General features: G+C 44.1%; 1 protein-coding gene across 2 annotated transcripts in view; it reads left to right on the forward strand.

Moving 5' to 3' along the window:
• LOC143804636 (ornithine decarboxylase-like) overlaps positions 1-26,918 on the forward strand; it is an 82,738-nt gene that overhangs the window by 25,553 nt on the left and 30,267 nt on the right. Inside the window, exons 1-6 of one of the 2 annotated variants that reach the window (XM_077282916.1) lie at positions 10,351-10,430; positions 17,748-17,797; positions 18,119-18,270; positions 19,650-19,823; positions 22,769-22,941; positions 23,218-23,352. In XM_077282916.1, coding sequence (XP_077139031.1) covers positions 17,776-17,797; positions 18,119-18,270; positions 19,650-19,823; positions 22,769-22,941; positions 23,218-23,352 — 656 coding nt within the window. In that variant the 5' untranslated portion in view covers positions 10,351-10,430; positions 17,748-17,775. Of the gene's footprint in view, positions 1-10,350; positions 10,431-17,747; positions 17,798-18,118; positions 18,271-19,649; positions 19,824-22,768; positions 22,942-23,217; positions 23,353-26,918 lie in introns of those variants that run through there. The other variant, XM_077282925.1, reaches the window with a different exon arrangement.

A 26,918-nucleotide genomic window follows, 5' to 3' on the forward strand; every position in this document is an offset into this window, starting at 1 on the left:
CCCAGCAGCGCTATTCAGCAGAGGAGGCATATTCTTTTCTTGCCTCCGACACTGATAGCGAGGGAGAGGATCCCACATTCCTTTACTCTTCAGATTCTTCATCCTCTTCCTCCTCCTCCTCCTCATCTTCCTCCTCGGGTCCTGCGGAACCGCCTCGCAGACGCCCCAGGAGAGAAGATGACGCAGCACCCACTCCTGAAGATGAACCAGCGCGCCCTTCTTCGGACCCCATATGGACCTCGCCCCCCGAAAATTACGAGCCACTGATTCCTGATTTTGTGGCAGAATCAGGAATCAGGTTTGACACCACCGGCCTCACAGAAATAGACTTTTTCAAAGTCTTTTTCTCTGAGGATTTTATTAACCTCATTTTTGGAGCAAAACCCCAGTTCATCATTTTCTAACTGGTCTCCTGTAGACGCAGTAGAAATGATGCAGTTTTGGGGCCTGGTCCTCCACATGGGGATCGTGAAGAAGCCAGACCTTCGGCAATATTGGAGTGTGGATATTTTATATAACACTCCAGTGTTCTGAATGGTCATGGCTCGGACGCGTTTTGAGGCCATCCACAAATTCCTGCATTATTCCGATAATGCACAGTGTTCCGCACGAGATGACCCCAATTTTGACCGTCTGTTCAAAGTTCGGCCGGTCATCGAACACTTCAGCAAAAAGTTTGCTGAAGTGTACGTGCCCAAAAGGGACATCTGTGTGGATGAGTCCTTGGTTCATTTTAAGGGGCGGCTCAGATTCCGTCAATACCTGCCCAGCAAAAGGGCCAGGTACGGAATCAAACTCTACAAGCTGTGTGAGAGTACCTCAGGGTACACCCACAGCTTTAGAGTTTACGAAGGGAAGGACAGCAGGATTGAACCGCCTGAGTGTCCCCCTGTCTTGGGAGTGAGTGGGAAAATAGTGTGGGATTTGGTGCACCCACTGCTGGATAAAGGTTATCACCTCTACACCGATAACTTTTATTCCAGCATCCCACTCTACAAATCCCTCTCTGCGCGAGGTACCGCAGCCTGCGGTACTGTCCGCAAAAATCAGAGAGGCCTCCCGAAGACGCTACTTGGGCAGATGCTCAGAAAAGGTGAGAGCAAAGCCCAATGTAGCGACCACCTGCTGGTGGTCAAGTACAAGGACAAGAGGGATGTCCTTCTGTTGACCACCATACACGGTGATGGCAGTGCCCTCAGCACTGTACGGGGTACCTCTACACAGGTCTGCAAACCGGACTGTGTACTGGGGTACAACAAAAACATGGGGGGCGTTGATCTCTCCGATCAACTCCTCCAACCGTACAGTGCTTTGAGGAAGGCCAAGGTGTGGTACAAAAAGCTGTCCGTGTACATCGTACAAATGGCAATGCTTAACGCTTTCCTGCTGTCACGATGTGCACGCCACACCGATACGATGTACCTTCAGTTCCAGGAGGTAGTGGTTAAGGCCCTGATGTTTGGCACGAGGGAAGGAGCGGGCCCCAGTACTTCCGGAACTGAGGGTGCTCGTATTGTACCAGGTCAGCATTTTCCGGGGGTGGTCCCGCCAACTGGTAGAAAAGGTAAGCCGCAAAAAAGGTGCCGAGTGTGCTACAAATGAGGAGTACGCAAGGACACCATCTATCAATGCGACACCTGCCCCGACAAACCTGGCCTGTGTATGAAGGACTGCTTCAAATTGTACCACACCTCCATGCACTACTAATTAGGAACCAGTAGATTAGTTCCAAAGAGGGGGCACATCTAAGTAAGTTCCATGGGGGTCTAGGTTCCAAAATGATGTCACTTGTGGGGTTTTTTTACTGTTTAGGCACATCAGGGGCTCTGCAAACGGAACATGACGCCCTCAGAACCAGTCCATCAAAGTCTGCATTCCAAATCGTCACTGCTTCCCTTCTGAGTCCCGAAGTGCCCAAACAGTTTTTTCCCACATATGGGGTACCAGCGTACTCAGAACAAAATGGACAGCAACTTTTGGGGTCCAATTTCTCTTGTTACCCTTGGGAAAATAAAAAATTGGGGACTGAAAGATCATTTTTGTGGGGAAAAAATAGGATTTTTTATTTTCACGCCCGGGCGTTATAAACTTTCGTGAAGCACTTGGGGGATAAAAGTGCTCACGACACATCTAGATAAGTTCCTTAGGGGGTCTAGTTTCCAAAATGGGGTCACTTATGGGGGGTTTCCACTGTTTAGGCACATCAGGGGCTCACCAAATGGAACATGATGCCCGCAGACAATTCCATCAAAGTCTGCATTCCAAAACGTCACTACTTCCCTTCCGAGCCCCGAAGTGTGCCCAAACAGTAGTTTTCTCCCACATATGTGGTACCAGCGTACCCAGGACAAATTGGACAACAACTTTGGGGTCCAATTTCTCCTGTTACCCTTGGGAAAATAAAAAATTGGGGACTGAAAGATCATTTTTGTGGGGAAAAAATAGGATTTTTTATTTTCACGCCCGGGCGTTATAAACTGTCGTGAAGCACTTGGGGGATAAAAGTGCTCACGACACATCTAGATAAGTTCCTTAGGGGGTCTAGTTTCCAAAATGGGGTCACTTATGGGGGGTTTCCACTGTTTAGGCACATCAGGGGCTCGCCAAACACGACATGGCATCCGATCTCAATTCCAGCCAATTTTAGCTTGAAAATGTCAAAGGGCGCTCCTTTCCTTCTGAGCCCTGCCATGCGCCCAAACAGTGGTTACCCCCCACATATGGGATATCAGCGTACTCAGGACAAATTGGACAACAACTTTTGGGGTCCAATTTCTCCTGCTACCCTTGAGAAAATAAACAATTGGGGACTAAACGATCATGTTTGTAGAAAAAATAGGATTTTTTATTTTCACACCCGGGCGTTATAAACTTTCGTGAAGCACTTGGGGGATAAAAGTGCTCACGACACATCTAGATAAGTTCCTTAGGGGGTCTAGTTTCCAAAATGGGGTCACTTATGGGGGATTTCCACTGTTTAGGCACATCAGGGGCTCGCCAAACACGACATGGCATCCGATCTCAATTCCAGCCAATTTTAGCTTGAAAATGTCAAAGGGCGCTCCTTTCCTTCTGAGCCCTGCCATGCGCCCAAACAGTGGTTACCCCCCACATATGGGGTATCAGCGTACTCAGGACAAATTGGACAACAACTTTTGGGGTCCAATTTCTCCTGCTGCCCTTGAGAAAATAAACAATTGGGGACTAAACGATCATGTTTGTAGAAAAAATAGGATTTTTTATTTTCACACCCGGGCGTTATAAACTTTCGTGAAGCACTTGGGGGATAAAAGTGCTCACGACACATCTAGATAAGTTCCTTAGGGGGTCTAGTTTCCAAAATGGGGTCACTTATGGGGGGTTTCCACTGTTTAGGCACATCAGGGGCTGGCCAAACATGACATGGCGTCCGATTTCAACTGCAGCCAATTTTAGCTTGAAAATGTCAAACGACGCTCCTTTCCTTCTGAGCTTTGCCGTGCGCCCAAAAAGTGGTTCTCCCTCACATGTGGGGTATCAGCGTACTCAGGACAAATTTGGCAACAACTTTTAAGGTCCATTTTCTCTTTTTACCCTTGGGAAATTAAAAAAATTATTGCTGAAAGATCATTTTTGTGACTAAAAAGTAAAATTTTAATTTTTTCCTTCCATGTTGCTTCTGCTGCTGTGAAACATCTGAAGGGTTAATAAACTTCTTGAATGTGGTTTTGAGCACCTTGAGGGGTGCAATTTTCAGAATGGTGTCACTTTTTGGTATTTTCTGCCATATAGACCCCTCAAAATGACTTCAAATGTGAGGTGGTCCCTAAAAAAAATGGTTTTGTAAATTTTGTTGTAAAAATGAGAAATTGCTGTTCAAATTTTAACCCTTATAACTTCCTAAAAAAAAAAATTTTGTTTCCAAAATTGCACTGATGTAAAGTAGATATGTGGGAAATGTTATTTATTAACTATTTTGTGTCACATAACTCTCTGGTTTAACAGAATAAAAATTCAAATTTGGAAAATTGCGAAATTTTCAAAATTTTTGCCAATTTTCCTTTTTTTTCACAAATAAACGCAAGTGATATCAAAGAAATTTTACCACTATCATGAAGTACAATATGTCACGAGAAAACAATGTCAGAATCGCTAAGATCCGTTGAAGCGTTTCGGAGTTATAACCTCATAAAGAGACAGTGGTCAGAATTGTAAAAATTGGCCCGGTCATTAACGTGCAAACCACCCTTGGGGGTGAAGGGGTTAAGGCAGCCAGAGACTCCTCTATCCTGGGCAGTGGGTATGCGTCCTTATGTGTAATGCGATTCAACTGCCTGTAATCAACACACATCCTCATTGTACCATCTTTCTTTTTAACAAGGACTAACGGAGCTGCCCATGGGCTACAGCTGTCTCTCACCACCCCAGCCTCCTTCATTTCCCGCAACATGTCCTTGGCACACTGGTAATGAGCTGGGGGTACAGGGCGATATCTCTCTTTTATGGGTCGGTGATCTCCCGTGGGGATATAATGTTGGATCCCTTTCACCTGCCCAAAATCTAAGGGGTGTTTGCTGAATACCTGCTCGTACTCGTGTACCACCCTGTAGGCCCCCTGTTTTTGATGGGATGGGGTAGAGTCAGTGCCCACATGCAATTCCCGACACCAATCTTTCGAGTGCTCTGCAGAACCGTTATCCTCCGCCACGTTTGACGGGACCAAGGGTTCAGGTGTCTGTATCACACTATTATTAACAGTGAACAATTTGGCGAGCGTGGCATACTTGGTGAGGTGAACCTCTTCCTCCCCACAATTGAGGACACGTATGGGCACTCTCCCCTGGCGAACGTCGACCACCCCCCGGGCTGTCAGAATAGTAGGCCTATTGTCTGAATATACGGGTTCTACCAAGGCCTGGTAGTCCTTTCCCCTGAGGCCTATGGCTGCCCGACACCATATTAACATTTCACTCCTGGGGGGTATCGCGATGGGGTTTGAATCACTCACAGTGAAACGACCAATCTCACCACCAGTCAGCTCTACCTGCTGTCTCTGCATCAAAGCTCTGATTTCCTTCTGCAGGGCACGTTGCTCACTGTGGCCAGCGGTTTCTGCCACCTGTTGCAACAAAACAATAACTTCTGCAAGACAATTTTCTATAACGTTAGTACCAAGAGTCATCATGGGATTACATTCTCGACGATCAATATCAACAATCACAATCCCTTGGGCTTTCAATTCCACCCGCCCCACCTTGATGGTGACCTCCTTATACCCCACTTGTGGCAATGGCTGACCATTACTGGCGATTATGGTGAAATCATCATCAGGGCCACGAGTAATATCGGTGTCCTCCCAATACCGTTTATAAAGCACGTAAGGTATAGTCGTCACCTGAGAGCCGGTGTCCAGCAAAGCGTTCAAGGGGATTCCATCAACCACCACAGGGAGAACTGGTCGTCCTCCAATGTACTTGGTTCTCCAATGCTGCGGGCCTGACCGTCCTACTCCTGGGGGTTGGCCCTTTGCCCCAGGGGTTGCTCGTTTAAAGGACAGTACCTTGCAAGGTGGCCCACCTGGTGACAGCAGCGGCAGATGGGTCGTCCATCCTGGTGGAAGTGATCGTCGTTCCGGCCTTTGGTCGGCGGAGTCCTCTTCTGTCGCATCCAAGGGACATCCTCTGGTCTGGAAGCCAACTGGATCTTCTCCTTGGGGGCCTCCTGTAGGGACTGCACTGTCCGGACCAGGGCAGCAACGCTCTTGGTTAGCTCTTGCATCTGGAGGCGAAGTCCTGCAGGGGAGTCGTCCTCTAGGCTCTGGGCGTCGGCCTCGGCGGCGACTGGGGCATCCGACGCCACCTCCTGGTGGTATGTGAGAGCGGGACGCCGGGGCGGTGCTGCACGGCTGGGCTGTCGCTCCTGCAATGCCTGGATAGCTTTATCTTTGAATTGCGCAAAAGTCAAGTCTGGATTTTGCATGGCCAGGAAGTGCAATTGGCCCCGCTGGTGACTGCACAGGAGCCCCTCAATGAACCGCTCCTTCAGGAGTTTATCCTCATCCTGCATGCTGCCGGGGTCACTCTGCTTAATGGCCCGCATCGCCTCCTGGAGATTAAGGGCATAGTCCCGTAAGCTATCCTGCGGTCTCTGTTTGCATCCATAGAAAGTCAGTTTAATTTCTGTAGCAGTGCGAGTATCGAAGGTGGCTTTAAGCTTTGCAAAAATCTGCTGTGCAGTTCCCTTATCCTCGACGGGCCAGGACTTCAATTCTCTCAGAGCCGCCCCAAAGAGTTGGCCGGTTATCATATGAACCTTCTGAGGCTCTGTCAGGGGATAGAACTCAAGCAGGCTGCAGAGCCCTTCCTTAAAGTCAGTGAATGTATGCGACTCCCCAGAGTATCGTGGGAGCCAGGCCGCCCCAGGCAGGTACGGCATAGAGAAGGGCCTTATGGCTTTTGTGTTAGCGGCAGCGTCTGACTGGCTGAGGGGGGGAGCGGGTTCTGCGGCAACCAGTGGTGGTATCAGGGCCGCGGCTTCGCCCACTGCGGGGACCGGAGATGCCCCCGCGTCCGCGGCTGTGACCGCCACCTCTTCTCCTCCCGAATCGGACATGGCTGTCCCTTCCTCCCACTAACCTGCTGGAGGTCGGAGTTCCTCTTCCGGGATTGGCACTGTACCGCGCTTTCTCGTTCCGCGCTCCTTTTGGCTGGTTCCGCCCAGGAAACTGAGGCTCCTCCCTCCACGCACGGCAATGGCGAATCGTGGCGGGAACTCTTGGCGGCAATTGGCAACGCACAGTCTTTGCAAAAAGTTACAGTCCAAGCACAATAAATCACAGTTCCAAGGCACACATGACCCGATTCTTCAGGCTTAAGTAGATCCTGTTCGTGACGCCAAGTTGCGGCGCCCCCGCTACCGCAGGGCCGAGGGGTACCCGGTACCGGGCCTCTGAGTCTCTGCTCTGGGGTTGTCACGGTGGCTAGACCCGGTCCGTGACCCTGCTGGTCAGTGAGGGGCGTCCGGTGAAAGAGTAGTGGTGAATGATGGTGTAGTTGTGAAGTGCCGGTCGCAGTAAATAACGAGGACACCAGGTTGTAGTCTCTTTACCTCTTTACTGAAGGTTTTAGAGTCCTCAGTCCAGAGCGCTGTCAACAGGGCTGTCCGAGACCGGCCGGTCCAAAGGCACATCAGGAGTTCCCTTTACAGGTGGGAATCAGTGTCTACCTTCTAGCGCTGTGTGTTGTAGTCCTTCCCTGCTGAGCTCCCGGGATAGTCCTCACAACTGTTTCTGTCTGTCTCTGATATTCGTTCTCTCCGTCCCCCAGATGATATGGTAGGACGCACCCGTATGACGGGGTAGGCCTGGAGTTCCTCCGGGACCCTAGAGTCGCCCCTCTCCCACAGCTGCCTTCGTTGTCTGCTTAGGTGTTAAGTGGGACAGCCAACCTATAATTGGCTGTCCGGCCGTGGTTTGCAGTAGTACTTAAAGTCTCTTACTTGCTCGGCGTTCCGGCCACCGACTGTTTGCGCCTCAGAAGGATGTTGCCTCGGTCTAACAGCACGACTCCTTCTGGTCCTAATTCCTCTTTACTGTATTCCCGTTGTTCACTGGTTTGTTCTGCTCTGAGGAGTCTGCCAGGATCCCATCCCTGACAGGTCCTCTCACTAGCTCTTCCCAGCTACTTCTCTCCCTGTCTTCCTGTCCAACCCCCAGTTTTACCAGAGTGTGAGGAGTGGCCTACTAGATAGAACCACCCCCCCTGGTGGCCGGAGTGTGAAGTGTAGTGTGAGTGTTACCTGGTCAGAGAAACTCCTTTAGTGCAATCAGACGTAATATCACTCCCCTTAGTGGCAGAGCGACATTACTGCAACGACCAGGACTCTGGGGCGCTGCATATGTTGTATGGACTTTTTGCTTTATGTTTTCATTTTGTGCCCGAAAAGGCTGTGTTTTGTTTTGCCATTTGGAGCGGTTTATGAACTTTGAATAAACTTGGACATTGCAGCCAGATCGCTCCTGTGCCTACGTCAACCACAGCTGAGTACAAACCTCTACAATGTATACACAGAGCACATACATACAGTACATGTATACACAAAACACATACATGTATATACAGAGCACATACATGCAAGCACATGTGTTCACAGAGCACATACACGTATAAATTGAGCACATACATATAAACACATGAGTACGCAGCACATACACACATACATTCACACACAATAGAGGACTTACCAGTCTGTCTCCTGTTCAGCTTTCCTAAACTCCCTCAGGGTCCAGGATCTTTGGTGACATCATGGTCACATGACTGTGATGTCACCAAAGGTTATGGTTCATTCTCAACATCTGAAAGTACACTGATAATGCAGAACCGCTATTATCAGTGTAGTTTCTGCTGTAAACAATGGGGACCACTGACAGAGTGATAGCCCTGGGCAATTTCCCTGTCCCCCTTAACGCCGGCCCTAAGTTTATGACATGGAGCTGAGCTGTACCATCTGCCTTAGGGGCAATTATCTCTCATTCCATTTGAGTCACCCACCAGGGCAATGGGGATACTCGGCACCGGGTCCGGTACTCACAGGGGGATGTCACGGTGGCGGCGACCCGGTCCGTGGCCCTGGGCGCCCATGTTAAAGGGAATGTCCTTAAAGGGGTTTTGAATAAAGTTTGTGTTTGTGACACCTCCTGTGGTATTCGGTCAGTAGGGACCGACATTGCTTTAAGGGGTCCACTTGGGTGATGTTATGGCAGCTAGATGGTATAACTTCCCACAGGTGAAGTATGTCCTCAGGGCTCCCGGTGTGTAGATGGAAGATGGTGAATGGTGCAGTAAAGAACGAGGACACAGGTTTGCAGTCTCTTTACCTGGTTTACTGAAGACTACAGGCAGCCACAGTCCAGGGCACCAGATCACAGGTACAGGCAGGGTCCGGCCGGCTTGGAAGTGAATCCAGAGACCCCTTTACCAGGTGGAGTTAATAGCCTTCCTCATAGCGTGGTTTTTTTTGTAGTCCCTTACTGCCTATGGCTTCTGATAAGGTCCTCACAGTTCTCTCTGTCCCCCATATAGGATAGAACATAAACCCGTATGACAGGTGACTCGAGCCTTTTTATAGGGTCTCTATCACGAACCAGGCTCTATGTGTCACTGTGCCTCCTGGGTATTAGGGCACTATAGGACCTTATGTTCCATTACAATTGAATTTGTGCAATGTACCTTATAATTACTTGTAGTAAGATTCTATAGAACATTATTTGGCTATTTGCCTACATAGTAGATGATTTTGTTTACTGATAAATAGGAATATTAATTATCATTGTAATATTTTCTGGGTTTGGATTTTTATTCCCAGCCATATGTACTAAGAGTATTCCCCTGTTTCATACATTTGTTTTAATTTGTCTATTAAAAGGATGTTTTTAATTAATTTAATTTTTTTGCTATTGCCTCTTTTTCCCTGATATATTATTTATGGGGGATTTTTGGTTTAATATGCTCTAGTCTGCTGTCTGTCACTCTGCTCTCCCATCTGACAGACTTCCTTCTCTCTTGGTCTGACTGACTTTCCTCCAGACCAGAAAGAATCAATAGGGGAGTTCCCCTGAAAACCAGGTTCAGAGCTCCCCCTTCTGGCCTGGAGTGTGAACATGTTGTGAGCATTGTGATTACCTGATAAAAGGAATCCTTCATCGCTTCCAAGCGTGACATCACTCTCCCCATGAGGAAAGCAATGCCACTGTGACAACCAGGATCCTGGGGAGTCACACATTGATTAGAACTTCTTTTGTAACGAGGATGTACACAAAGTTTGCCCTACCATCAACTGTCTTCTGTTTCCTAATTTATTTTATCTACACACTGGAGAAGCTGCCAGGGGTCATGGGATATCAGATTTGATTTATCTTATTCATAATGCCTCCATAACAGAGGGGGATCTAGACAGTGTGCATATTAGAGTGGCTGTAGAAATTTCTTTTGAGCTCAGGAAACTCCTTTAACTACTGAGAAGATTCACCACCGTACTCTACCTTTTCAATCTAGGACTTGCTATTTTAATAACATATGAGGGTAAACTTGTACCTTACATGAAGACCATGATATATCATATATGCTGATATATATCTGATGTATAAGGACATGGATATCCTTTATTAGCGCAGGATAGAGAAATGTGTTTAAGAATGTCACATTTGGTGGAGATGACGTAAAATTATCTCTCACCAAACAAGTTTAAAAAAAATAAATCCTGAAATACGAGAAAACGCTTGTCAAGATCTGGTATTTCGAAAAACCAAATTATTATGACCAACTGGAGAGGTGACATTCTTATCAATGAGGTGAATATATAAAGCGAGGGCAGATGAGGGGCTGTTCTCATTACAACGAAACAAGAAAGGGTGAGAGGACTCTCATGGAGCGTTAGAAGCCGAAAGTAAACCTGTAAGTACTAGCAATAAACATGTAAGGGCGGATTTATGTTAGTTGAACTTTGCCGCTAAACGACTGCTGATCTTCTACATGCTTGCCTTGCCAATCGGTGGTCATTTAATAGCCTGTTTAGGCAGGTTGACCATGCTTCCAATGTGCACAGAACAGACAGTAATACATCACTCTGTGCACATAGAATATTGTTTTCAGGTCTTGTTTACAAAATTGTCCAGGTTTGCTCTCATTTTATTCCCGCTGTTCCCCTGAGTATTCCACTTTTAGTGTTTTATAAATCCGACATACAGACGCAGAGATACAGTGTTATGTCCTCCTCAGAGATCTGGTGTAAGAAGATCACTATGTATTGTGAATCGCAGATCTTCCATTTAGCCTGTGTATTTGTGTCCCATATTAAATGGATTTAGTTTCCTTTGGTGCTAAAGAAGTTAACAACCCTTTATATGCTGGTCAGAAACTTGCATCTCCATTTTCAGCTGCTTCTGATCTGATCATTACCTCTCCCTATAAAACCTGGTAAGACCTTCTCTGCCTTGCCAGTGAAAGCTTTGCTTCCTAACTCCTTGGGGACGCTGTGGTGAATTGTAGATCGTTCTCACTTCTGGAGATTGTTGCGTGCTGTTTTGGGGTGTATGCTTTCCTAATTGTCCTATTCCCATTTGGTTGGTACATTCCTATCCTTCCTTATATACCTCTTTACCTCTGGTGAGGGTTTGTATATTTGATGCTTTCCCTGTTTTGTCTTTGTGTCTTGTTTACCTTACATTTCTGTCCCAGGTCTCATGTGGTGGGGGAGGGGACAGGTCAGGGGTTAACAGGAGCACAGTTAGGTCCGAGACTCGGGCCTCGCTACCTTCAAAAGTACCCCTGGGACAGGTATAGTTAGGGTCCCAGTTACAGGGACAGTTTGAGCACCCCCTTCCTTATCGAAGGCCGTCACAGCATAACATATCGGCTTTTCTTTTAGTGTCAGTTTTGATAGTCTTTACCAAGGGGGGCGTTGCTCGTAGGATTCTTGGAGGGTGTATTACTCTTACCCTGGGAGCAATGCCCTTTTGATAAAGACTATAAAAAGTAGCACTGAATAAAAAGTCCCATATCTCTGGAACCATGTGGTGGATTTAAATAAAAAAAGGATAATGCCATACTCGGGATGAGCGGGAATAAAGTGAGAGCAAAAATTGGACACTTTTGACCTGATGACAGGTCCCCTTTAAGTAGCCTTAAAAATCATTCCACCGATGAAAGCGCATTTTGAAATGCTTGTTCCCATTGTTCATCTAGTGTAAACACGCCTTATGTGTGTCCGCCACTTACAGTATATAAACAAAATAGCTATGTAAAATATTTTAATGGGAATGTCACAAAAGAAGACAAGTCAACTCAATCTAATCTGCGCGGATCTCTAACGATCTGAGATCCAACTAGTCCAAGACACAAGAGGAGAGATAAAGAAACGTTTACCGGTATGCCTCAAAAAAGTTACTCGCCATCTATTATTTCATTTTTTTTTTATAAAGCTACCTGTAGTAACTTTATTCCCGTTATAACGTGGCCAAATTTTGTTTCTGAACTTTTGTATTTTTCCTCCAATTCTACCAAAAGCTATAACTTTTTTACTTTTCCGTCAACATTGCAGTATATGAGGACTTGTGTTTTTCAGGATGAAGTGTACTGTTTATTTGCCCCACTCATTTTGCAGTATAATGGTTGTGAAAAATGGGAAGAAAATTCCAAGCGAGGATAAAAAATGCAAATCCGTCATTGTTTTTTTTAGGTTTTATTTTTATATTTTTCATTGTATCATAAGAGTAATCTGGCAATATGATTCTTCAGGTCATTGCGATTATGCCAACGCCAAATTTGTACAAAATTTTGGTCACCATTTTCTGGCACACATAATATTTTTCGTTTTCTGTTAATTGAGCTACACACATGCACCGTTCTGGCTATGGCGCTATTTCTTAGCTGCTAAGACCTACTTGTTTGATATGTCGTGGCGCTCCTTCCCATTGACAGTGGTATCCGACAGAGATGGGAAAATTGACTTGTAGGTCCCTGGTCCATTACTGCCAAACTGAAGCCCTTCAAACCACCTCCCACCTGAAGGCATCCCTGGATCCACTTCTAATTATTAGGCCGGGTACATTGTCATAAATGTGTCACGACGCAATGATGCAGGTAGGAGGCAGTTTGCAAGGTTTCTATCCAGTGGCCATGAAATACTGACCTGGGTCCTGCAAATTAATTTTCTCATTACTATGCCTGGACTTGACAGTTACGTTCTTAGCTGAACCGATCTCTTCCCTTGTTTGTGCCCCATTTTGGGGGTACAAGGATATCCCTTGCTGTTTCATCTAATTCATTCTGCCACTATCAAACCAATAGGTTAGTAATTCTTGCTCTCTTCTTGCTCTCTTCCCCTCACACACTACAGCTTCAGTAACTCTTACTAGCATATCCCTTCTAACTAGCTAGGGGTTCAGCTCAGGAGGGCGACACCTCTGAGTGGCCCCTAACCAGGTAACCCCAATTACAACTACGGTGGTGCACTCTAATAAAGGGTATATGGGAACCTCAGCAGATGACTCTGCCGTTACAGAATATCATTTTCTATACAAAGGCCACATGGTGACATATTTCCATATTACCGCCACATGGTGACATATAGTGGTAGATACCAGTCCTGCATTATATTTAAGAGATTACAGTCCATTTATAGAAGATGACTTACAGAGGACATTCTTTTTGGTGGAGTTGTTCACTTTTCCCGTCTTTTCCCATCTGACTAAGACCAACATGACAATTTCTCCAGTACGCCTTCTAGATAGTAAAATTGCCCCCTTGTCCCCATTTTTCCAATAAAAAGTAATAATGCCCCATGTGCACGTTTGATAGACACAATACTCTGAGTACCCCTATAACAAAAATGCTTAAGTCTCCACTTAACATTAAATAATGTCCCCCGAGTCCCCCCACATACAGCTTCCCCACAGAGTATAATGCCCCACAGCTCCCCTACACACAATATAATGCTCCTGCAGTTCCCTATACACAGTATAGAGGACCCACAGTTCCTTGTAGTCAGTGTAATGTGCTCACACCTCCCCAATACGTAGTATGGTATCCTCAGTCCTCCCGCTAAATATCATGTAATGCCCCTCACAGAAGTCCTGTTAGACACTGTATTATGGTCACCACATTAACCTCCATACTGTATGAGGGCCCCCACAATAGTCTTCACACCATATAATGGCCCCACATTAACCCCCATACTGTATGAGGGCCCCCCACAATAGTCTTCACACCATATAATGGCCACCACATTAACCTCCATACTGTATGAGGGCCCCCACAATAGTCTTCACACCATATAATAGCCACCACATTAACCCCCATACCATGAGTGTCCTCCACATTAGTTCCCACACCATATGATGGTTCTCACATTAGCCCCCATACTGTATGAAGGCCCGCTTATTGTTTCTCACACCATATAGTGGCTGCCACATTAGCCCTGATACTGTATGAGGGCCCCACATTAGCTCCCATGCTGTATAATGGCCCCCACACTTTGAAGTCCCCCCCCACAGTAGCCCCTAAAATGTGTGAGCGTTCACCCTCCCACACCAAACGTTTTACGTAAAATAAAAAACATCATATGCTCACCTAACTTAGGATCCCAACTAGTTCACCGGGCTGACCAGCGCATTGATGTCCTTGCACTACCACTCAGCCTCTTGGCTAGGGCAGGGGGAGCTGGGGCCGGCGAATGCACAGGATGTCAGAGTATTCACGAGGTGCAATGACGTCACTGGGACTCTGACGTCTTGTGCATGCGCTGGTGCCTTGGCTATGGCATCATCTTGCCGTAGCTGAGAGGCTAAGTGGTAGTGCAGGGAGACTGTGTCTCCCTGCTCTACCTCAGAGCTGCGCATGCTGATACAATTAAGGTTAGCTGTCGCTCCGGGTGGGCCCCTCTGAGCGTGGGGCCCTGGGTGACCGCACCCTCTGCCACGGGTAGCTACGCTACTGCTTCTAACTAACCTTTAAAGAGATTTTCCAATTTCACAAACCCCTCTTTTTGGAAAACAAATCGTGCTTTTCTCACCATACCCGAGGCCAGTGCAGAGTCTCAGTTACTGCTCCCAGTGTATTTTCTGTGGCACTGAGTCCCAGTGACATAACTAGAATTTAGTGGACCTTAGTGCAAGATTTGTGTCTGGGCCCCCTCCGCTTCACATGTTGGTAAGATGTATGGGTCCTTGAAGTTTTCTAAATTCTACAATGACACATAACTTGCACCTCCTCCCCATTATATAGTAATGTTCCCCATCTTGGGCTCCTTCCTGGTATATATGTCCCCCATCCTAGTATTTATGTCCCCCATCCTGATATATATGTCCCTTATCCTGGCCCCATCCTGATATATACAGTATATCCCCCATCCTGGTATATATGTCCCTTACCTGGGGTCCCATCCTAATATATACTGTATGCCCATTTTTCTGGGCCCGATCCTGGTATATATGTCCATTATCCTGATATATATGTCCCTTATCCTGGTATAAAGGTCCCCTATCCTGATATATATGTACCTTTCCCTGGGCTCCATCCTAGTATACACTCCCTGATAGAAGTTATGTCGCTTATCCATGTTATGTAAATAAAAGCTTATAACCTGACGTTAAATTCATCCATTGGTTGTATAAATTATTCTTTTGAAAGCTGAAGCCCTCCGAAATGTGGTTTAGGTTAAGAAAATAAATTGGCATCAATGCAGAAATATTGATCAGTTAAAGGACACAGAATGGTCAGATTTTGGCAAGACAAAAGTTTTGTCGCCCACAGAAAGTAATGTGATATTCAAACAAATAATTAACTTAAAATACAAATATATGTGGCATAACATTGGTGAATGAAGTTGTGGTGCTAATAGAGTCATATTTAATATTTTGTGTGACTTCCATGAGCTTGAAGGACTGCATCCATGCGGTTCAACAATGATTCATACAATTTATTAATGAAGTCATCAGGAATAGCACAGAATGCAGTCTTACATGCCTCCCAGAGTTCATCTAGATTTTTTGGTTTTGTCTTCCAAGCTTCCTCTTTCATCCTACCGCAAACATGCTCAATGATGTTCATGTGTGGTGACTGGGCTGGCCAGTCCTTGCGCACCTTGATCTTTTTTGCCTGGAGGAACTTTGTTGTAGAGATGGATGTATGAGATGGAGCACCATCCTGCTGCAGAATTTGACCCCTTTTATGATTTGGAATATAAGAGGTAGCTAATACTTCTTGATATTTTAGGCTATTGATATTGCCTTCCACCTTGCAAATGTTTCGCACACCCCCATACTGAATGTAACCCCAGACCATGATCTTTCCACCACCAAATTTAACTGTTTTCTGGGTGTATTTTGGATCCATACAGGCTCCAGTAGGTCTCCTGCAGTATTTGCGGTGGCTGTGGTGTAATTCTACTGAACATTCATCAGAGAAATCCATCTTCTGCCACTTTTCCAGCGTCCATCTGTTTAGCAGGCTGTGGCATTTGCAAATGCCACACGATTTTTTATTTGCCTTTTATTTAGTGCTGGCTTCTGGGCACTGATTTGACCATGGAGGCTATTTTGAGACAGAATCCTACAAACTTTTCTAGTTGACACAGGGACTTGAGGTGACCAGGCCTGTTGGAGCTCTGCTGCAGTGGAAGAGGGGCTTGCTTTGGATTTTCTAACCAACAAACGTTCCTCCTGAGCAATTATCTTGTGGGGTCTGCCGAACCTGAGCTTGTCAAGCACATCTCCAGTCTCTTCAAATCTTTTTTTAATTCTTTGTACTTGACGCTGAGACACATTAAAGGGGCCAGCCACCTCTGCAGTGGATCTGGTCTTCAGCCTCTTGATAATCCAGGCTTTGGTCGCAGGGTGGATTTTTGGCATGTTGTCAGAGCTCAAGTTGCAGTTCAAGTGAAAGTCTGGGTTGCTGGGTTTCTTTTTATACACACACACTAATTAACCGATCATTTACTGAGCACAGGTGAGAATGTAAACTAGGATTGGGTGCATTATATGACCAGGCGACAAAACTTTTGTCTTGCCAAAATCTGACCATTCTGTGTCCATTAACTGATCAATATTTCTGCATTGATGCCAATTTATTTTCTTAACCTAAACCAGATTTCTGAGGGTTTCAGCTTTCAAAAGAATAATTTATACAACCAATGGATGAATTTAACGTCAGGTTATAAGCTTTTATTTACATAACATGGATAAGCGACATAACTTCTGTCTGGGAGTGTATACTGTATGTCCTTTTTTCTGGGGCCCATCCTGGTACATATGTCTCTTATCCTTATATATATGTCCCTTATCCTGTTATATATGTCCTCCATCCTGGGCCTATCCTAGTATATATGTCCCCTATCTTGGCCCCTTTCTGGTATACATATCCCCCATTCTGGTATATATGTACCTTATCCTGGGCCCCATCCTAGTGTATAATGTATGTCCATTTTTCTGGGCCACATCTTGGTATATATGTCCCTTATCCTGGTATATATCCCCCATCCTGGTATGTATGAGCACTATTCTAGTATATAGTTCCACTCCCTTACCGCCCGGCATCCCCCTCTGATGTCATTGTCAGGTGCCCTCAGTCATGTTCATGCCAACGTAAGCTGCTGGCTTTTGATTGGCTGGCAGTGTGTATTGCAGCGTTGAGAAACACGTGATGGTGTCTCTGCGGTGTTGGATGTTTTGATCTCCCCGAGGTCATTCATCCTTATGCTTATAGTCTTTTCACCAGGCACTGCTCCTAATAGCCAGTTTCCTACTCCACACTGATGAGGGGCAAATACCCCGAAACAGCTGTCTGTGGATGGATACCATGTTTTGGCATAGGTGGCTTTCCTTTATTGGATGCTGCCCTTCCCGTGGTTGTTCCTTCCCGGTGAAAGACCTGGCTATTCATTGCTTGCGTTGAGAAACACGTGATGGTGTCTCCGTGGCTTTTCTACATGTATTGCAGCGCATGGACATGGCGGGTCTCTGTGCGGTAATACACTTCAGCTGAATGTGCGTCCAAGAACGCACATCCAGTTGAAGTTTCTTCTTTCGTTGGTAGGTCCCTCAGCCATGCTGCCCCGGTCATGACCTCTGCGACTGCGATCGATCGACATGTAACTTTAGGGCTAAAAAAAACGATTGAAACTCTTTAATACTAATCATATCTTAATATATATATAGATGAATGATTGAAATTATTTATAGTGTTTTCCAAATTTCTACATGTATCTACCACCAGATTTCTCCAAACTACAGAGGGTTGAAAAATGGCTGAAAACCAGGGCGTCAGTAAGTATATAAAATACTGTATATACTATATTTACTGTTAAAGGGTTTGTCCTTTAAACAAAGTATATATTACCTATCCACAGAATATTGGTGATAAATGTATAATTTCACTACTGGGACCCACCACCTATCTTAAGGATGGGGGGCCCAATGTTCCTTGTTAGAATGCAGCAATAGTGAGTTTGCTCCATTCACTGTTTATACAAGTGGTGGTTGCACATGCTCACTACGACTCCACTCACATAGGGGCCACTGGGCCACAAAACTCCAGATTCGATTTTTTTTTTTCATAACACCCATTTATTTCCTTTTACGAAACAGGTAAAGAAAAACATCTAGTAGGGAAAAATATTGAAGAAAAGGATTGCCCTTTGAATGGAACAACTCATCATCTCAGCAGTGTGACCATAGTGGAAGAGGGAACTTCTGTCCAGGAGTTCATCCAGGAAAAAGTAAATAGTGGGTTCGGAGAGGTAAATTATAGTTTCATAATTTAAGGGGGTTTTTTTTATTTTTTTTCAAAATGGGACAATCAGATTATCTCAAAGGCATATCTCCATTCCAGGTGTTAGAGTGTGAACCCCATTTATAGATCAACCATGCTGTATCTGCTAGCACCCAAACAAAACAAAAAAAATGAATTCTTTTGATTGGGATCACGATTCAGTTATGAAGTGGGTCAAAGAAAAAAATATAGTAAAATAAAAGCTAATATATACACTCACCGGCCACTTTATTAGGTACACCATGCTAGTAACGGGTTGGACCCCCTTTTGCCTTCAGAACTGCCTCAATTCTTCGTGGCATAGATTCAACAAGGTGCTGGAAGCATTCCTCAGAGATTTTGGTCCATATTGACATGATGGCATCACACAGTTGCCGCAGATTTGTCGGCTGCACATCCCAAAGATGCTCCATACAAGGCAGGATGGATCCATGCTTTCATGTTGTTTACGCCAAATTCTGACCCTACCATCCGAATGTCGCAGCAGAAATCGAGACTCATCAGACCAAGCAACGTTTTTCCAATCTTCTACTGTCCAATTTCGATGAGCTTGTACAAATTGTAGCCTCAGTTTCCTGTTCTTAGCTGAAAGGAGTGGTACCCGGTGTGGTCTTCTGCTGCTGTAGCCCATCTGCCTCAAAGTTCGACGCACTGTGCGTTCAGAGATGCTCTTAGGCCTACCTTGGTTGTAACGGGTGGCGATTTGAGTCACTGTTGCCTTTCTATCAGCTCGAACCAGTCTGCCCATTCTCCTCTGACCTCTGGCATCAACAAGGCATTTCCGCCCACAGAACTGCCGCTCACTGGATTTTTTTTCTTTTTCGGACCATTCTCTGTAAACCCTAGAGATGGTTGTGCGTGAAAATCCCAGTAGATCAGCAGTTTCTGAAATACTCAGACCAGCCCTTCTGGCACCAACAACCATGCCACGTTCAAAGGCACTCAAATCACCTTTCTTCCCCATACTGATGCTCGGTTTGAACTGCAGGAGATTGTCTTGACCATGTCTACATGCCTAAATGCACTGAGTTGCCGCCATGTGATTGGCTGATTAGAAATTAAGTGTTAACAAGAAGTTGGACAGGTGTACCTAATAAAGTGGCCAGTGAGTGTATATATATATATATATATATATATATATATATATATATATATATATATATATATATATATATATATATAAGTTCTGTCCTAAATTACCCAATGCCATGAACCGTTGAGGTTTGACTGAGGCAGTCAAGAAGTTGGGTAAAAGTTGGCCAGCCCCTTTAGAACACACAAATCAATTTCTTTGTATTTTTTTTTAACAATAACTAATCTGCTGTTTCATCTGTCCTGCGACGACAGGGTGACCATGATGCTTTCTATGTCGCTGACCTGGGTGATGTGGTGGATAAATATTACCGATTCCAAAAGGAACTGCCCGGGGTGAAGCCCTTCTATGCTGTAAAGTGCAACAACAGTAAGGAGGTCATCCAGACACTCTCCACCCTGGGTGCTGGATTTGATTGTGCCAGCAAGGTAACCTTCTTCTTGGTCCTTCGATGACGACCAGTAGACCATTACTCCTCTATGTATTCAGAGCACCGCGCTTGGTTGGGGTTGGCATATATAAAACTCCTTCAGACACCTACAGTACGGGGGAAGAGGTCCATTGAGCTCTATCATGGCGCCATCATTGTCTCCCTCTACACGACACTATCATTGCATGAGACCATAAATGTGGAGCAAAGAGAAGGAACTTGGGAAAAGCTCTCAACCATACACAGAGTAATATGTTGTTATGTGTTGGATTTATACTAAACCCCAAAAAGAATCATCGAGCAACTCTTAAGAGACGCAGCCATTTTTTTCCCTTTCATTTTTTCCTCCTCGCTTTCCAAAAACCATAACTTTTAGGTTTGAATGATGCCCTATAAATTGCTAAAAAATAACTCCATCATACTTTTTTCTACTTTTATTCTCGCAAAGTTAACTTTGTGGTAAAACTGCAGCTTTCTCTAATGGACCAGCATAATTACATTATTATCATTTAGTAATTAAATAAAAAGACTTGCAAAAAGAGTCCCAACTTTTTTATTTTTCGGCTGATAAAGTTCTATCAGGACTTATTTATTTTATAGGGTGAACAGAAATTTTAAATGGTACCATGTAGGGATCCTTATGACTTTCTGATCTTTTTATTCCATTTTTGTGGGCGGTAAAAAGTCAGAAAACAATATCAACATTCATCATGTGGGATGGATATTTTGATATTTTATTAGTTAAGACAGTTAAATACGTGGCAATTTCAGATATACTGTGTTTTTTATTCCATTTTTTACATGATGATATTTATGTTTTGGGAAAAAATTATTTGAAAAAAATATTTTTTTTAATGTTTTTTTTAAAAAAGGACCTGTAACTAGATGAAAAGTGGCCAGTTTTTGCTCTTATTTTATTCCCACTTCTCATCTAATTATTCAATTTATTTTTCATCTGCTTTACAGTTCCAGATATTTGGGTCTTCTTATTTAATGTTAATTTTTATCATCTTTGCAAGGGAGCTCTTGGTAATGTAGACACGCCCCCGAGTATTCAGTTAGTCATGCCTGCAGACACACCCCTGAGGATCCATTTAACCACGCCCCCATGGAATGACTATAAAAATTAGCACAAAATTAAAAGCCATATATCTCTAGAATGGTAAGATAGACATACAAAAAAATAATTCAGATTATATAGTAATGATAAATATACACAAATAATACACATATAACCTAAGTACACCGCGGAGCAGTGGCAATAAAATAAGAGGAGACATTGGACACTTTTGTACTCGTGACAGGTTCTTTTTAAAAAACTTAAATAAGTTCATAAGTTTACAAACAAGACAGACATGCTTCAATTGGCTCCTGCTTGACTTAACAATGCCATTGAGGTCCATCTCATAACAGGGGGCAATGGGGCGACAGAAGGGTCTCCCCTCCCTCCCGTTTCTAACCTTTTCAATAGCACTGATAAGCAAAAGCGACATGTAAGATGTTAAACTGTAGGTAGGTCTGATCACAGCAGTTGGGTGCATGTTGTAGAAGTCAGAAGCTGCAACGAAACCTAATTTTCTCGGATTTTGCTGCAGATTATCCACTGATCTGTAGCCGATTTTAAATGCTGATTACAAGATCATTGTTTCTTTTTCTCTTTTTTTTTGCATAATCCACAGAGGCTGCTGCGGATTTTGGCAGCCAATCCAACCTGCCTTTGTACTTTTGAACAGAAATGCACCAAAAACAGCCATTTTGAGATTTGGGAGCTTTTTTCGTCTTCAGCAGAACAAAGGCCTTTAAGAACCAATTATTTGATGGAACAGGAAAAGTTTGTGGTCAATAACTAAAAGTTCCGAACTTCCGTAGGAACACTAGACTTTATTTTGGATCCCTCTTAAAAACTATGTCCCTGATCATCTGTATTTTTGCATACAAAAACGTAAAAATGGTGCATGGGCTAAAGAAGCAAATCATATTTATCCTCGTCTTAAATTTTAATCAATAGATCGTGGAATAATAGTAAGTTCCACAATTGGATGTGTTTAAAAAAAATGTTCCTGTGCTGAGATAATCTTATAAATGTGCTGTGCCCCTGCTGTGTACTGTGTAATGGCCGTGTCTGACCATATAGGAATATGGTCTGATCATACCACATCTCCTGGGCAGGGGAGGGAGCAAAAGAGAGTATACAGACAGGACAGCACAGTCATACACGGCCATTACACAGTACACAGCAGGGGCACATTTATAAGATTATCTCAGCACAGGAACATTTTTTTAAAACACATCCAATTGTGAAAATTATTATTATTCCAAGATCTATTGAATTTAATTGTTAATAACTTTGTTCATGGGTAAACGCCTTTAATTTTTGCTACTTTTTAGCACAACATTTTGGACATGTTGCAAACAGGAGTACATTTGCGTAAAAAATTTAGCAAAGTCGTAAATGATAGATCAGCTGAAAATATCTGGCAAACTAAAAAAAAACAGACGAACAGATAAAAAAGTGACTTAAAAAAAGACACAAGTGAAAAGATGAATATGGCGCACGCAAAAAAACAGGCGCAAAACAAAACAGGACTAGATAAAAAAGGCAAAAAAAGCAATAATGACTCGACCCCAGTATGGGCAGCTCTGTCTGATACAAACGTCCCTTTACAGGGGCTGAACAAGCATTTGTAAGGCGGCACCATTTGGCTTTCAAACGTGACAGTGATTGAGCAAATTTTCTGCTTTCACTAGATCGTTTATGCTGCCCAAAAATCATTATCGTCGGCAGCAAAACTTCTGGTGTAAATCGGTATGTGCTGCCGACATTATGCACACTGTATGGGTATAAGAGATCATTCGTCGTCATGCAATTTGCATGGAAAAGACACTTTAAACTGAAACTGTATGCTTTTACATGTAGGCTGACTCTCACTGTTTTTTCTACAGGCGGAGATAGACCTAGTATTGAGTTTAGGAGTGCCGCCTGATGATATAGTTTATGCAAACACTTGCAAGCAACCGTGCTACATTCGACATGCGGCCAAACACGGAATACTCAAAATGACCTTTGATTGTGAAAGTGAACTGCTCAAAGTGGCAGAGAACCACCCAGCGGCCGAGTAAGTGGACAATATCCTAGACGCAATATTAAATCCAGAACAACCCAGGAACCCACTATAGGTCCTCCTGACGGGCGTACTTGAGCCACATTTCATCCGTATGTTTCTACGCACTTTTTTTGTTTACGTGCTACTTTCATCCGTCCATTGAATCCAATGGGGAGTCATTAATATACAAAATCATCAGTATTCATCAGCATTTTCTCCTATTTACTAAATGTTTTTGCGCCACTTTAGTTTTTGATTTGACTTACTTTTCCCGTTCCTCTAACATAGGATGCTCATCCGAATTGTCGCCAATGACTCTGAAGCAAACAGTTCCCTCAGCAAAAAATTCGGTGTCCAGTTACCTAAGTGCGAGGATCTCTTAAAACTGGCAAAGTTTCTAAACTTAGCAGTAATTGGAGTCAGGTAAATAAACATTTCCTAAAATTTGCTTAGAATTTTCAGTATTTAAGACTTTTTATACACAGATCTGTTAAGACCCAGCAGATCTGCTATTCCTGGCACACATCTACCGATCATGTCTTCACCCGATAGTTCTGAAGCTTCGGCAGTACCGATGCATCTATGCAGTACAGAGCGCTAACTGAGCATTCCATGGCTGGCAAACCAGAAGGCAGAAACAGTAATAAACCGACTCTGTCTTCTCCCCAGGATCTGCGACTGTATCTAACAGGTGTAACTGCTGGGGACTAGACCTGCTCCTGCTGGATTGCAGGGACTTCCAACACAGGCTGTAAATTTACAACAGCATATCATTAAAGCCCAGTTCTAAGCATCGTAAATGCTAGTGTAGCATATATATAGAACATATATGCAACTTACTAATGGATTTGCATTAAAAAAAGGTGCCCAAACTAAAAATATCAGTGCCAATTCTGGGTCCCGGATAGGTCCACTTCCTGTTTGTTTCCTGTGTCTACAGGTGACAAGTGGCATGAAAGAAGGCGGCTGACAGTTGGATTTATTTCAATAACTAAGCCACCCCCTTCCGTGTCACAGCAGACAGGGAAAAAAGGGGGCTGGCTCAGCTGTTACAATAAACAGTCTGCCTCTTTGATAGTATTGATTACGTGACAACAGAGAAAACTCTCTCCTGTTTCGAACACAAGCCAGAAGTGGAGCTGCCCAGACCTAGGACTGGCATCAATATGCATTATTTTCCAAGATGAAATCACTTTGAAAACTGGAGATGACTATAGTTTACTAGATGGTAGCCCGATTCTAACGCATCAGGTATTCTAGAATATGTATGTATATAGCAGCCACATAGTATATTGCACAGGCCACGTAGTATTTAGGAGCCATGTAGTATATAGCAGACAAATACTACGTGGCCTGTTCTATATAGTATGTGGCTGCTATATACATACATACATATTGTAGAATACCCGATGCGTTAATACAGGCCATGCAGTAGATAACAGTGGCCACGCAGTATATAACACAGTCCACGCAGTATATAACACAGGCGACATAGTATATAACACAGCCCACGCAGTATATCACACAGCCCACGCAGTATATAACACTGCCCACGTAGTATATAACACTACCCACGCAGTATATAACACTGCCCATGTAGTATATAGCAGCCACGCGGTATATAACACTGCCCATGTAGTATATAGCAGCCACGCGGTATATAACACAGCCCACACAGTATTTAGCAGTGTGGGCACCATATCCGTGTAAAAAAAAAATAATGAAAATAAAAAATAGTTATATACTCACTCACCGAAGAAGCTCTGGCGAAGCGCGCGCGGCTGCCGCCATCTTCCGTTCCCAGGATGCATTGAGAAATTACCCAGATGACTTAGCTGTCTCGCGAGACCCCTAAGTCTTCTGGGTAATGTTGCAATGCATCTCTGGGAACGGCAGATGGCGGCCGGCACGAGCGCATTGTCGGACGACGGAAGGTGAGAATAGCAGGTTTTTAGTTTTTTTATTATTTTTAACATTACATCTTTTTACTATTGATGCTGCATAGGCAGCATCAATAGTAAAAAGTTGGGGACACACAGGGTTAATAGCAGCGATAACGGAGTGAGTTACCCGCGGCATAATGCGATCCGTTACCGCTGGCATTAACCCTGTGTGAACGGTGACTGCGGGGAGTATGGAGCGGGCGCCGGGCACTGACTGCAGGGGAGTAGGGAGGGACTAATCGGACGGTGCCCGTCACTGATTGGTCGCGGCAGCCATGACAGGCAGCTGGCTAGACCAATCAGCGACGCGGGATTTCCGTGACGGAAGTTGCCGACAGAGAGACGGAAGTACCCCTTAGACAATTATATATATAGATGGAAAAAATGGTGATGACAACTTTATCTTTCAAAAGGTAGAAGAGAGAACAAGAGGATCTGCCATCTTGGACCTAATTCTTATCAATAGGGAAAAAATTGTTGAGGAAGTAAAGGTGGCTGGGAATTTAGGAAGGAAGACCTGTGAGGGCTCAGACTTTAAGGTTGGACCTCAGAAAGGAAGATTTTGATGGACTCAGAAAGAGGGTAGGAAAGGTCCAATGATCAGATATTCTAAAGGACAGAAATGTCCAAGAAGGATGGAGGATTTTGCTAAATTAAATTCTCACTGCACAATCGCTAAGAATCCTGAAAAGAAGAAAGAATTGGAAGCATTTAAAGAGTACAGGATGGATGAACACAGAACTTAATCACTTGATAAAAAGTTAAAAAGAAATGTATATTAAATGGAAAGAATGGGGCATATCTAAAGAAGAATAAAATCTGTCTGCACGGAATGCAAGGCAAATGTTAGGCTACGTTCACATTTGCGGTCCGCGCCGCAGCATCGGGCGCCGCAGCGGCGCCACATGCGTCATGCGCCCCTATATTTAACATGGGGGCGCATGGACATGCGGTGCACTTGCGTTTTGCGCCGCATGCGTCACTGCGGCGCACGCGTCCGGGCGCAGAGGACGCAGCAAGTTGCATTTTTGCTGCGTCCAAAATCAATAGAAAAAAGGACGCATGCGGCGCAAAACGCAGCGTTGTGCATGCGTTTTGCCGCGTTTTTGTTTGCGTTGTGCGTTACGGATGTGAACGTAGCCTTAGAAGAGCTAAGGCCAGTATTGAAGTGAGGCTTGCAAGAGAGATCAAAAGCAGTAAAAACGGATTTTGGGGTTATGTCAAAAGCAAAATAAAAGTCAGAGATGCTGTAAGATTGTTACAGGATGAAATGGGTGAAGTGGTGAAAAATGATATTGAGAAGGCCGAAATTTTAAATTCCTAATTTGCATCTGTGTTCTCTAAGAAAGCAATAGTAACATCAACTGATCTTCACGGTGCCATTGAAGGAATAAAATAATCCACTCTATCCATAACGAGAGAGATGGTGAGAGAACACTTAGCTAATTTACATTAATTTAAATCTTCTGGTTCAGTTAAATTACATCCTAGAGTATTGAAAGAATTAGCAGAGGAAATTGCAGAACCACTAACCAGAATCTTTGAAAAATCCTGGAGAACAGGAGAAGTCCCAGAAGTTTGGAGAAGGGAAAATGTTGTCCCTATCTTCAAAAAAAGGAAATATGATGGTGCCAGGAAATTACAGGCCAGTGAGCCTTACTTCTAAGCCAGAACAAATTATTAAACAATATGTATGTAAGTACTTGGATAAGAATACAGCAATTAACTAGAGCCAGCATGGGTTTGTAGATCACATGTCATGCCAGACTAATTTAATTTCCTTCTATAATGGAATCACTGACTGGGTGGATCAGGGAAATGCGGTAGGTATATTATATCTCATCTTTAGCAAAGCATTCAATAAAGTATCTCATACTATCCTTATTGAAAAAAAGTATGTGATTGACAAGGCTACAGTTAGATGGATTAATAACTAGCTCAGTGATTCCTCTCAAAGAGTGGTAATAAATAGTTGCACATCCAATTGGAAGAGTGTTTCAAGTGGGGTACCACAAGGCTCTGTTCTGACCCCAGTGTTGTTCGACA

The sequence above is a fragment of the Ranitomeya variabilis genome, chromosome 1 (genome assembly GCF_051348905.1).
Source record: "Ranitomeya variabilis isolate aRanVar5 chromosome 1, aRanVar5.hap1, whole genome shotgun sequence".
NCBI classification, from domain to species: Eukaryota; Metazoa; Chordata; class Amphibia; order Anura; family Dendrobatidae; genus Ranitomeya; species Ranitomeya variabilis.